Genomic DNA, 13216 nt, shown 5'->3' on the forward strand with positions numbered 1-13216 from the left:
TTTGGATGCATAGAATGCACTTTTTGGTTATTTTCTATTGGCAGATAGCATGTCTAATTTTTTTTTTTTTTAACGCACAGTAAAAAAATTGTGCAGAATAATACTTGGCTATGTGTTTTACTTCAAATGACTGTTTGGGAGTCGGCAGTTACATTTTAAAAAATACAATGTAAAATTGACAAGGGACACCAACATAGTTGTATCTTTGTTCTTAAAAAGTACAGGATAATGATGTTGTGGTAACTTGCACAAATAAAAAAAAAAAAAAAAAAATAATAATATTATTCTTGATATCACTAGAAAAAAAAAGCCTTTGAAAATTAGTTTGCAATAACTCCATCAATATCACCAGCAAAGCAGCTTCATTATTATCCCATTAAAGAAGAAGAGAATTGTGCGCTGCATTTGGAGATTTCATAATTTGCCACGTCACGAATGTTAATTCTCCATTACGAACGCTAGTTTACAAGACCGACCGCTTTTGCTTCCGAGCATGTGTGTTTGTACTTTGGACTTTTGTCCGATGGACTTGTGTACACACGATCGGAAAGTCCGATAACAGGCATTTGTTGTTGGAAAATTTGAAAACATGCTAGCCAACATTTGTTGGTGGAACGTCCGACAACAAATGTCCAATGGAGCGTACACACGGTCGGACTTACCGCCAATAAGCTCACATCCAACATTTCCCGTTGGAAAATCCGATCGTGTGTCAGCAGCATAAGTTGGTAATGTTGGTAAAATTAGAAAAATATATACATAAAACGATTTTTCAGAAATAAAAAACTGATAATTGGCATGTGCGTATGTATTCTCCCCCTTTGTTATGAAGCCCATAAAAAGCTCTGGTGCAACCAATTACCTTCAGAAGTCACATAATTAGTGAAATGATGTCCACCTGTGTGCAATCCAAGTGTCACATGATCTGTCATTACATATACACACCTTTTTGAAAGGCCCCAGAGGCTGCAACACCTAAGCAAGAGGCACCACTAACCAAACACTGCTATGAAGACCAAGGAACTCTCCAAACAAGTAAGGGACAATGTTGTTGAGAAGTACAAGTCAGGGTTAGGTTATAAAAAAATATCCAAATCTTTGATGATCCCTAGGAGCACCATCAAATCTATCATAACCAAATGGAAAGAACATGGCACAACAGCAAACCTGCCAAGAGACGACCGCACACCAAAACTCACGGACCGGGCAAAGGAGGGCATTAATCAGAGAGGCAGCACAGAGACCTAAGGTAACCCTGGAGGAGCTGCAGAGTTCCACAGCAGAGACTGGAGTATCTGTACATAGGACGACAATAAGCCGTATGCTCCATAGAGTTGGGCTTTATGGCAGATTGGCCAGAAGAAAGACATTACTTTCAGCAAAAAACAAAGTTTTGAGTTTGCGAAAAGCCATGTGGGAAACTCCCAAAATGTATGGAGGAAGGTGCTCTGGTCTGATGAGACTAAAATTGAATTTGTTGGCCATCAAAGAAAACGCTATGTCTGGGGCAAACCCAACACATCACATCACCCAAAGAACACCATCCCCACATTGAAACATGGTGGTGGCAGCATCATGCTGTGGGGATGTTTTTCAGCAGTCGGGACTGGGAAACTGGTCAGAGTTGAGGGAAAGATGGATGGTGCTAAATACAGGGATATTCTTGAGCAAAACCTGTACTACTCTGTGTGTGATTTGAGGCTAGGACGGAGGTTCATCTTCCAGCAGGACAAAGACCCCAAACACACTGCTAAAGCAACACTTGAGTGGTTTAAGGGGGAAACATATAAATGTGTTGGAATGGCCTAGTCAAAGCCCAGACCTCAGTCCAATAGAAAATCTGTGGTCAGACTTAAAGATTGCTGTTTACAAGTGCAAACCATCCAACTTGAAGGAGCTGGAGCAGTTTTGCAAGGAGGAATGGGCAAAAATCCCAGTGGTAAGATGTGGCAAGATCATAGAGACTTATCTAAAACGACTTGGAGCTGTTATAGCCGCAAAAGGTGGCTCTACAAAGTATTTTACTTTAGGGGGGTGAATAGTTATGCACATTGCCTTTTTCTGTTATTTTGTCCTATTTGTTGTTTGCTTCACAATAAAAATAAAAAACATCTTCCAAGTTGTGGGCATGTTCTGTAAATTAAATGATGCAAATCCTCAAACAATCCATGTTAATTCCAGGTTGTGAGGCAACAAAACACGAAAAATGCCAAAGGGGGGGGGGGGTGAATACTTTTGCAAGGCACTGTATATACAAATATCTTTCCAATAAAAACTAATGAAACAAAAAAAAAGTTTGGCAGAGGTTCTAAACTTTCCCTCCTCTATCCAAAACTAAAAAAAAAAAAAAAAAGTTTGCCAAAGATAAACTTTAAGATCTTACATTGGTTAGGAAGTATACCTTGTCACCTTGTCGGGTAACCGTAAACGGCCTTGCCTGATCACAAGCAATGCTTGAAAAGGAAGGTGTATGGCTGCTGTCTAAGGATCAGAACAGACCCTTCACAACTAATGTGTATTTGAGAGATAGGAGTAGAAGAAACAGTCTGGTGGAGAGTATTTGCAATGCTCTGGATTAGTGAATCTGCTTGCTGAGCAATAAAGATCGTTGGATGCGAAAGAACAACGCGGGAGTGCAGCTTTTTCATTGTTATTTTCATATTTTATACAAATAAATAGATAAGTCGTATATCATTACCTGATAATGATCTATTTTTTTTTTTCACTGGGGTTACATCCCATTTTCATACCTTTTTTATATTTCATAACCCTGACAGTAATGCTTTCCATAAACACCCAGCTACAAAGCTGCCAAAGGGATAGCAATCTTCAGAAATTGCAGCAATTTTCTCTGCTCGTAAATAAGGAAAATTGAAAGCATTTGAGTAAATTTGTGGCTCCGTAGCCTGGAGGAAGGGAGCGCTCTGCCTTTCCCACTTCACATCCTGGCTGAAAAAAATGAAAAATACATCCGTGGCTTATACAGGCTTCCCTACTAAGGTAGAGAGAGCGGTATGACCAGTGCAGCAACCCCCCCCCCCCAGCAATAAATCATGGATGTGACTTCTTTATAAACTGATGAAAGCTGAAATCTGATTGGGCACTTTGGGCTGCATAACCACTTGACCTTTGGAAGATTCACCCCCCCCCTTTCCATGACCAGGCCATTTTTTGCGATACGGCACTGCGTTACTTTAACTGACTGCACATAGAACGCTCTACCCAAATAAAATGTATATACCGTATTTATCGGCGTATAACACGCACTTTTCCCCTTAAAATCGGGAAAATCGTGGGTGCGTGTTATACGCCGATCCCCCACGATCCCCTGCCGATTCTGAGCCTTTTGGCGGCTCTCGGCGGCTTTTGCCCGTTCTCGGCGGCTTTCGCCCATTCTTGGCGGCTCTCGGCTGCTCTCGGCCCGTTCTCGGTGGCTTTCGGCGTCTCTTGCAGTCCCACGTGAGCCGGCGAGAATGGCTGAAAGCTGCCTAGAGCGGCCGAGAAAGGCGGTGCCATTTTTAAACACCAGATGTCTGCGAACGACACAGGGCAAGGCTACAGATGGACACTGACAAGGCTGCAATGGGGGACAAGGTACAGATGGACACTGACAATGCTACACTGACACTGACAAGGCTGCAGATGGACACTGACAAGGCTGCAATGGGGGACAAGGTACAGATGGACACTGACAAGGCTACACTGACACTGACAAGGCTATAGATGGACACTGACAAGGCTGCAATGGGGGACAAGGTACAGATGGACACTGACAAGGCTGTAATGGGGGACAAGGTACAGATGGACACTGACAAGGCTGCAATGGGGGACAAGGTACAGATGGACACTGACAAGGCTGTAATGGGGGACAAGGTACAGATGGACACTGACAAGGCTGTAATGGGGGACAAGGTACAGATGGACACTGACAAGGCTGCAATGGGGGACAAGGTACAGATGGACACTGACAAAGCTGCTATGGGGGACAAGGTACAGATAGACACTGACAAGGCTGCAATGGGGGACAAGGTACAGATGGACACTGACAAAGCTGCTATGGGGGACAAGGTACAGATAGACACTGACAAGGCTGCAATGGGGGACAAGGTACAGATGGACACTGACAAAGCTGCTATGGGGGACAAGGCTATAGATGGACACTGACAAGGCTGCAATGGGGGACAAGGTACAGATGGACACTGACAAAGCTGCAATGAGGGACAAGGTACAGATGGACACTGACAATGCTACACTGACACTGACAAGGCTGCAGATGGACACTGATGAGGGTGCATTGATGGGCATTTCAATGTAAGTTTTTTTCCTTAAACTTCCCTCCTAAACATGGGGTGCGTGTTATACGCCGATAAATACGGTAATTTTTTCCCCCCAAATAGAGCTTTTGGTGGTATTTGATTCCCCCTTTTATTTTTTGCGCTATAAACAGAAAAAAACTAACTATTTAAAAAAAATAAATATATATATTTTTTGCTTTCTGCTATAAAATACATCCAATAAAAAAATGTAAAAAAATCCAATTTCTTCATCAATTTAGGCCAATATGTATTCTGCTACATATTCTTGGTAAAAAAAAATCCCAATAAGCGTATATTGATTGGTTTGCACAAAAGTTATAGGGGTTGATTTACTAAAGGCAAATAGACTGTGTTACTTTTGAAAGTGCAGTTTCGCTCTGCAAGGGCAGTTGCTCCAGAGCTTAGTAAATAATAGAGAGCTCTGCTGACTTCCATCATCCAATCACGTGTAAGCAAAAATGCTGTTTTTGTCATTTTCCTTGCACATGATTGGATGATGGAAGTCAACAGAGCCTCACATTATTTACTAAGCTCTGGAGCAACTGCCCTTGCAGAGCGCAACTGCACTTTCAAAAGTGCACAGTCTATTTGCCTTTAGTAAATCAACCCCATAGTGTCTACAAACTATGGGATACATTTATGGATTTTTTTTTATTTATACATTTTTTATTTTTTAGTAGTAATGGCGGTGATCAGTGATTTTTAGCGGGACTGCGATATTGCGGCAGACAGCTGGACACCTAACTGACATTTTTTTTGGGAACCAGTGACACTAATAAAGTGATCAGTGCTAAAAATATACACTGTCACTGTATTAATGACACTGGCTGGGAAGGGGTTAACATCAGTGGCGATCAAAGGGTTAAAGGGTTTGTAACCCACATCATGTACTTTATATAATCTGCTCTGACTTATAAAATATGTCCCCCTGTGTGTGTGTGTGTTGTATAAAAAAAAAAAAGAAAAAAAGCTGTATATACCTTATCTGTGAGAGCTGATCATTGGTCACATGAAACCCTGCATCTCTTTTCCCCCCATCTCACAGATGCAGTGGGAGGGGCCGAGATTCTGCCCAGCAAAAATTACACCCCAAAATACATTGTGCTACTCCTGAGTATAGCGATACCACAATTGTGAGACTTTTACACAACCTGGCCACATACAGAGGCCCAACATCCAAGTAGCACCGTCAGGCGTTCTAAAGGCATAAATTACACACTGAGACCCCTTTCACACTGGGGCATTTTTCAGGCGCTTTAGTGTTAAAAAAGTGCCTGTAAAGCGCCTGAAAGAAGCCTCATCTGCAATCTCAATGCGAAAGCCCGAGTGCTTTCACGCTGGGGCGCTGCGCTGGCAGAGCGTCAAAAAAAGTCCTGCAGGCAGCTTCTTTGCATCGCTTTCGTGTTTTTGCCACCGGGCTGGGTGCACCGATGGCCTGAGCCCTTTTACACTGCCAGCTCCCGAAAAACGCCCCAGTGTGAAAGGAGTCTTAAGTGATGCTTTACCAGCCTTTTTTGGGCGTGTGAAAAGGCTTGGGCTTTCACATTGGGATTGCAGATGAGGCTTCTTTCAGGCGCTTTACAGGCGCTTTTTTTAACGCTAAAGCGCCTGAAAAAGTCTGAAAAACGCCCCAGTGTGAAAGGGGTCTTAGTTTCCTGAGTACCTATAATATTTTTGAAGGCCCTGGAGCACCAGGACAATGAAATTAGATGTGACAGATGATCGCGGACAGATGTGCACAGATTATCACGGACAGATGTGCACAGATGATCACGGACAGATGTTTAGTGGGACAGATGTGGGACAGGTGTTGGTGTTTTTCACTGCTTGGGGACACTGTTTGGGGACACTAGCTGGGTGATCAGTGTGTAAAAAAGCTGTAAAAAACAGCTCATACACACTGATCCCCAGCTCGCACATCTGCTCTCCTTCTCCTCACTGACTCTGTGTGAGGAGAAGCAGAGCCGATCGCCTGACAACAGCTCTCTGTTTTCATTACATGACGGCTGTGATTGGACACAGCCGTCGTGGGATCAGGAGGGCCTATCACAGAGCCCTCCTGCCGAGCGATGTTGCCCTGTCTCTGGGGGACACAGGCACATCGGGATCGCGTCGGGCACGTGGCCACCCGGCCATTTATGTGCAGTGGCTGGGTGGAAAGTGGTTAATGTGCCCCCATCTTCTCTTGCCTGCACACATAAGTAAAATCATACGTAGGTCACGGCCACATATGTAAACGGCGGTCAAACCAAAGATGTGAGGTATCGCCGCGAACGTTAGAGCGAGAGCAATAATTCTAGCACAAGACCCCCTCTGTAACCCTAAACTGGTAACCTGTAAAAATGTTTAAAATATAGCCTAGGGAGATTTTTAAGTATCGAAGTTTGGCATCATTCCACGAGTGTGCATAATTTTAAAGCGTGACTTGTTATGTAGAGCTGCACGATCAATTGTTAAAAGATCGTGATCTTGATTCGACCCCCCCACATGATCTTAATCCATCATTTCCATGATTAATGTAGAAAGTGCAGAGCATTTCCCCTGCTCACTGCTGTCAAAAAAAAAAAAGCAGCCGGCAATCTTTATCAGCAACATTGCTCAGGGCTGAAAGTGATGGGTAAAAAGAAACATATCTTCTTATCTGTCCTTCTGTTCATTTACTGATCAAATGGATGAACTTTGGTCTGCAAATGAAGTCAGTTTAACCACTTCAAACCTGGGCACTTTCGCACCTTCCTGCCCAGGCCATTTTTCAGCTTTCAGTGCTGTCACTTTTTAAATGACAATTGCGCGTTCATACACACTGTACCTAAACAAAATTTTTATCATTTTTTTCCCACAAACAGAGCTTTCTTTTGGTGGTATTTGAGTGCCTCTGTGGTTTTTATTTTTTGCTAAACGAATAAAAAAAGACCGAAAATTTTGAAAAAAAAAAAGTTTTTCTTTGTTTTTGTGATAAAATTTTGTAAATAAGTACCGTAAGTTTTCTCCTTCACTTATGGGCACTGATAAGCTGCACTGATGGGCACAGATAAGGCGGCACCGATGAGGTGGCACTGATGGGCACTGATGATGGGCACTGATAGGCGGCACTGATAGGCAGCAATGATAGGTGGCACAAATATGCGGCACTGATGGGCATTGATAGGTGGCACTGATGGGCACTCACAGGTGGTACTGGTGGGCACTGAAAGGCTGCACTGATGGGTACTTATCGGTGGCACTGATAGACTGCAATGATAGGCAGCAATGATAGGTGGCACCGATATGTGGCACTGATGGGCATTGATAGGCTGTACTGATGGGCACTCATAGGTGGCACTGAAAGGCAGCACTGATGGCTGGCACTGATAGATTTCACTGATAGGCATCATTGGTTGCACTGGCAGGCATTTTTCATTGGCACTGATTGGCATTTCCCTGCTGGTCTAGGGTGGCATATCTGGTGGTCCAATGTGGTGGCCATCCCTGGTAGTCCTGGCGGCATCCTGGTGGTCCTGGGCGGGTATCCGAGGGGGGGCTGCGCTGATAAACAATCAGCACAGACCCCCCTGTCAGGAGAGCAGCCTATCGGCTCTCCTCTACTCATGTCTGTCAAACGTGAGTAAGGAAAAGCCGATAAACGGTTCTCTTTCTGTTTACATCGTGATCAGCCGTGATTGGACACGGCTGATCACGTGGTAAAATGTCCCTGTCAGAGGCTCTTTACCTAGATCGGGGCGTGGTGTCTTATTTTATTGCCATCTTGATTGATAATCTAATGTTCCGGGGTTGTAAATCTTTAAAATAAAAAAGTTCTTCAAAATCGTAAGAGAATCATGAGAGAATTGTGATCTTTATTCTAAGTAAAAAAAATTGTGATTCTCATTTTATCCAGAAGTGTGCAGCTCTAATGTTAGGTATCTATTTACTCGGCATAAAATTATTTTTCACATTATACAAAAAAATGGGGGTAACTATTGTGTTTAGTTTTTTTAAAGGAGTTGTAAACCCTCGTGGTTTTTCACCTTAATGCATTCTAAAGAAAAACCTTCTATAGTGCAGCACCCCCCCAGAGCCCCCCTTTTACTCACCTGAGCTGGTCTTTCCAGCGCGGACAATGAGCACACCAACTCCAGCCGCTGTCTCGGGTCCTGATCGGATAGCGTGTTAGCACCACAGCCATTGGCTCCCTCTGCTGTCAATCAAATCCAATGACTTGGGAGCCAGGGGGCGGGGCCGAGTCCTGCTGTCAGGGACAATAGACGCAGCAGCAGGACACGGGAGCGCGCCCGCATGGGTGTCCCGAAGGAGAGCGCTTCTCTGACGGGGCACTCGAGAAGAGGAGGAGCCAGGAGCACCGCTGAAGGACCCCAGACGAGGAGGATCGGGGGCCACTTTGTGGAAAACCAACTGCACAGAGGAGGTAAGTATGATATGTTTGTTTTTTAAAAGAAACAAAAAAAACCCGAAGATTTAGGGCTCTTTCACACGGACGTGTCCGTGTATGGAGCCCGCTCTGCTCAGCGGGGGGATCGCTCCGTGGATCCTCGCTGAGCAGGCAGATGACAGGTCCGTCGCTGCACACTGTGCAGGGACTGACCTGTCAGAGCACCGCTCTCCCCTATGGGGGATCGGATGATGACGGACCGTAGAGTCCGTCATCACCCGATCCGATCCGCGAACGGATGGAAAAGTAGGTTTTTCCTCCGTTGCACATTTTCGGATCGGAGCGGGTCGGATGTCAGCGGACATGTCACCGCTGACATCCGACGCTCCATAGAGGTCTATGGAGGGTCCTAAAAAAACTGACAGGCGGACCTGAACGGATCGTTCGTGTGAAAAGAAGCCTTAGTTATCCTTTAAATTCATGTGCAAATACCGTGTGATGTGAAAAATTGCAATGACCACCATTTTATTCCCTAGGGTCTCTGCAAAAAAATAAATAAATAAAAAAAATAAATAAGTTAAAAAAAAAAAATATATATATATATATATATATATATATATATATATATATATATATATATATATATATATATATATAATGTTTGGGGCTTCTGAGTAATTTTCTAGCAAAAAAATGATGATTTTTACATGTAGGAGAGAAATGCCAGAATTGGCCCAATGGTTAAAGTCATTTTCCTCCTCATTATGTAACAGTGTTTGTGCCCGCCGATTTGCCACTTGGGCCCAAACAAAGATAAAGGTGAGAAGAGGTGGGTTGGGAGGTGGGAGCTAGCAGAAAAAACATTATCATGGGCTTTGAATGGTCAAAGTGACTGTTTCTCTTTATGGTAACTGAGCATCCCGTAAGATATTTTTCATCTGTTTAAGACATTTGTGTTTTGTTTTCTGCCAACAGTGCACTGACTACGACCTGGATTTTGGCACAGAATGCTTACATTTGGCCCTGGAATACAGTAAAGTCAGAGCAAAGTTAGTGGAAGGACCCCCCGATCTGTGGAAGGTAAATATAACGTTAGTGGAGGTGACCTCACATTAAATGTTTGAGTTACACTTAACTACTGCAAACACACGGGCCGTTCAGCCAGCGGGCAGCCCCTGCTGCCTGGAGCACCGCACTAAGCTCAGTTTGTACAAAGTCTGCAAACACTAATTGGGCAGCTGATTTGTTTTGGTGTAAGATTTAAACAGTTACACACTTTGTGGGAAACGGTGTACAAGCGACCACCGCGAAGAAGTAAAGATAAGGCGAGGCTGCATTCGGTCTGGTAGGTCTGTCTGTCTCCTATAGGCTGGCTCTTGTACAGTTTACTTTCTATGCAAAAATTGATGGTGGCACCGTACCGGCATTTGTTGCATAAATCCTTTATTGTAAGCGGGATATGTACAGAATGCTGCAAAGCTGCTAATATATATATATATATATATATATACACATACACACACAGTATATAAGTGCTAACCAAAGCAACCAGAGCAAAATGTGTTTTTTAAGGTATTGCAGCATTCTACATGCCCCCCCCCCCCCCCCTTCCCGCTTAAAGTGGACCTTCGCCTTAATGGTGATGTTGTGCCGCCCTGCCTCCTACCCCCTCCCTCTCTTACAAATGGACAATTGTTGCTTGGAAGGTACTGTATTTGTGGTGCCAAGCAGCAGTTCTGCATTTCTTGCCAAGGCAAGACTTCCCCCCTCCCCCTTCATGTGCGCGTGGGGTTTCCCATACACGCCCAAAGACTACTGTCGGGGAAGAACGAAACCTTTTTCTTTGCATGCGCGCGGAAAATCACTTGCGTAGTCGCATGCGCAGTTGTGTCAACAGGCTCTTCCAGGACCCGAAGGCTAAGCAAAAGCAATGGTCATAATAGTGGCACCCGAGGGGGTGGGCATGGGCAAGTTTTGCTTTTTAGTGCAATTAAAGATTTAAGCAACAAATGCCAGTTTAGGGCTCATCCAGCATTGCATCTGACATACACTATACTGCCAAAAGTATTGGGACACCTGCCTTTACATGAACTTTAATGACATCCCAGTCTTAGTCCGTAGGGTTCAATATTGAGTTGGCCCACCCTTTGCAGCTATAACAGCTTCAACTCTTCTGGGAAGGCCGTCCACAAGGTTTAGGAGTGTGTCTATGGGAATGTTTGACCATTCTTCCAGAAGCGCATTTGTGAGGTCAGGCACTGATGTCGGATGAGAAGGCCTAGCTCACAGTCTCCACTCTAATTCATCCCAAAAGTGTTGAGGTCAGGTTTCTGTGCAGGCCAGTCAAGTTCTTCAACCCCAAACTCGCTTATCCACACTATATTGCCAAAAGTATTGGGCCACCCCTCCAAATCATTTGGTGGAGGGGGGATTATGGTGTGGGGTTGTTTTTCAGGGGTTGGGCTTGGCTCCTTAGTTCCAGTGATGGGAACTCTTAAGGTGTCAGCATACCAAGACATTTTTGGACAATTTCATGCTCCCAACTTTGTGGGAACAGTTTGGGGATGTCCCCTTCCTGTTCCAGCATGACTGCTCACCAGTGCACAAAGCAAGGTCCAGAAAGACATGGATGAGCGAGTTTGAGGTGGAGGAACTTAACTGGCCTGCAACCTGATAGAACATTGTTACCATTGTTTTTAAACAGATAGAGCTTTCTTTTGGTGGTATTTATTTACCACTGGGTTTTTTATTTTTTGCTAAACAAATGAAAAAAGTTAGAAACATTTTGAAGAAAAAAAATGTTTTCTTCGTTTCCATTATAAAATGTTACAAATAAGTAATTTTTCTTCTTCACTGCGCTAATGAGGCTGCGCTGATGGACACTGATTGGCACTGATGGGGCTGCACTGATCATCAGGTCACTGATGATCAGTTCTCTGATTATGAATTTTAATGTGCACTGACACAGACTAGCCAGTTATCGGCATTACTTTCCTCAGACTTTTGGTGGTAAATAAATACCACCAAAAGAAAGCTCTATCTGTCTAAAAAAAATGATACCAATTTCATTTGGGTGCAGTGTTGTATGACCGCGCAATTATTCAAAATGCAACAGGGCTGAAAGCTGAAAATTGGCCTGAGATGGAAGGAGGTAAAAGTGTCCGGTATTGAGGTGGTTAAAGAGTTTGAGAAACACTGATCTCGATTGCCTGCTTCTGATGCACTCTGGCACTGGTACTTGCATAAATGGCAGACTGAACGTATTATTAGTATTGCTGCCAATGGAGAGTGCTGCTCTGGGCATTTGCTTTATTGGCATATAATCCCTTCCTGTGCTGTAATTAATGGCTTGAATTTATTCGCTAGGTGACCTACAAGCGAGATTTATACGCAGCTGAGTCAATTATTAAAGGTAAGTTTGTCTTTTCATGATGTTATTTTAGGTTGTTAACAGGGATGTGTGTTCTAATTAACTCTTTAATGGTGTGAGCGTGATAAAACTGATAAAGAATAGGAGCGGAGCCATGAGGTCACTGCTTTATTATGAGCTTGTTAAACCTTAAAGAAATTCTATATTGATAAAAAATGTTAAGGCAGTTAACACATTCCAGTGTTGTGCTTTTGTAATTCTCTGCAGAAACCTTACAGGAAAATGCTCTAGAATTGACCCCAACTCAAAAAGACTTGCTGTGTTGTAGGGAACATCTAGAAATGTTAATTGCGCTAAAGCAGTACCCTAAAAAAATGTATAATTTTTCTACAACCACTCCTAAAAAACATCAGTGCACATTGTGTGCTTAGGTTGCCTGTACCTTGAGCTTCACAGCTGTATAAATGCATTGCAACATCATCTAAGGCAATGTGTCAAACATGAGGCCCGCGGGCTGGATCCAACCCACCAGAGGCCATTTCATGTGGCCCTTTCTCCTCTCCTGCAGCTGCGTCCCCTCCTCATCTCAGCAGTTGGTAGCAGAGAGGAGGACAGAGCTCCTGCACCAGATCCTGCACTTCTCCGTGCACACGCAGAGAGGCTCATCTCTGCTCCACCCCTATATCAGCACTCAGCAGCAGAGAGGAGGACAGAACTCCTGCTACAGATCCTGCGCCTCTCTGTGCAGCCAGCTCTCCTCTGGTCATCCCCCAGACCTTGCATTTTCTGTTTCCCAGCTCCCTCCCACCTTTTTCTTGGCAACAGAACAAGGTAAAGGGGTGCACTGTGATGTAAGGGACGGCGAAGGACTCTTGACTTCAGATGTAAGGGGGGGTGGGGTGCTCTGGACATCTGCTTATAATTATGAGAATACAGTTCTATGCCAGTTGATAAGGAGGGTTGCACACCGCTGGTATCATCCTCAAGAAACTTTATTAGAGACCGCTCAAACAGAACATCATGGCAGCACTATGTTCTGTCTCAGCAGTCTCCAATAAAGTTTCTTGTGGATGATACCAGCCGTGTGCAACCTTCCTTTTCAGACTTCCATCATCTGCTACAGGAGTTTGAGTGGGCTCCGTGCCGGTCTGCACCTGCTCT

General features: G+C 44.1%; 1 protein-coding gene across 2 annotated transcripts in view; it reads left to right on the forward strand.

Moving 5' to 3' along the window:
- The window catches only part of CRPPA (CDP-L-ribitol pyrophosphorylase A), a 326415-nt gene that overhangs the window by 101252 nt on the left and 211947 nt on the right, over positions 1 to 13216 (forward strand). For both annotated transcript variants that reach the window (XM_073629521.1, XM_073629520.1), the window contains 2 exons: positions 9661 to 9765; positions 12052 to 12097. In XM_073629521.1, coding sequence (XP_073485622.1) covers positions 9661 to 9765; positions 12052 to 12097 — 151 coding nt within the window. The remainder of the gene's footprint in view (positions 1 to 9660; positions 9766 to 12051; positions 12098 to 13216) is intronic.

This window comes from Aquarana catesbeiana, linkage group LG05 (assembly GCF_042186555.1).
Source record: "Aquarana catesbeiana isolate 2022-GZ linkage group LG05, ASM4218655v1, whole genome shotgun sequence".
NCBI classification, from domain to species: Eukaryota; Metazoa; Chordata; class Amphibia; order Anura; family Ranidae; genus Aquarana; species Aquarana catesbeiana.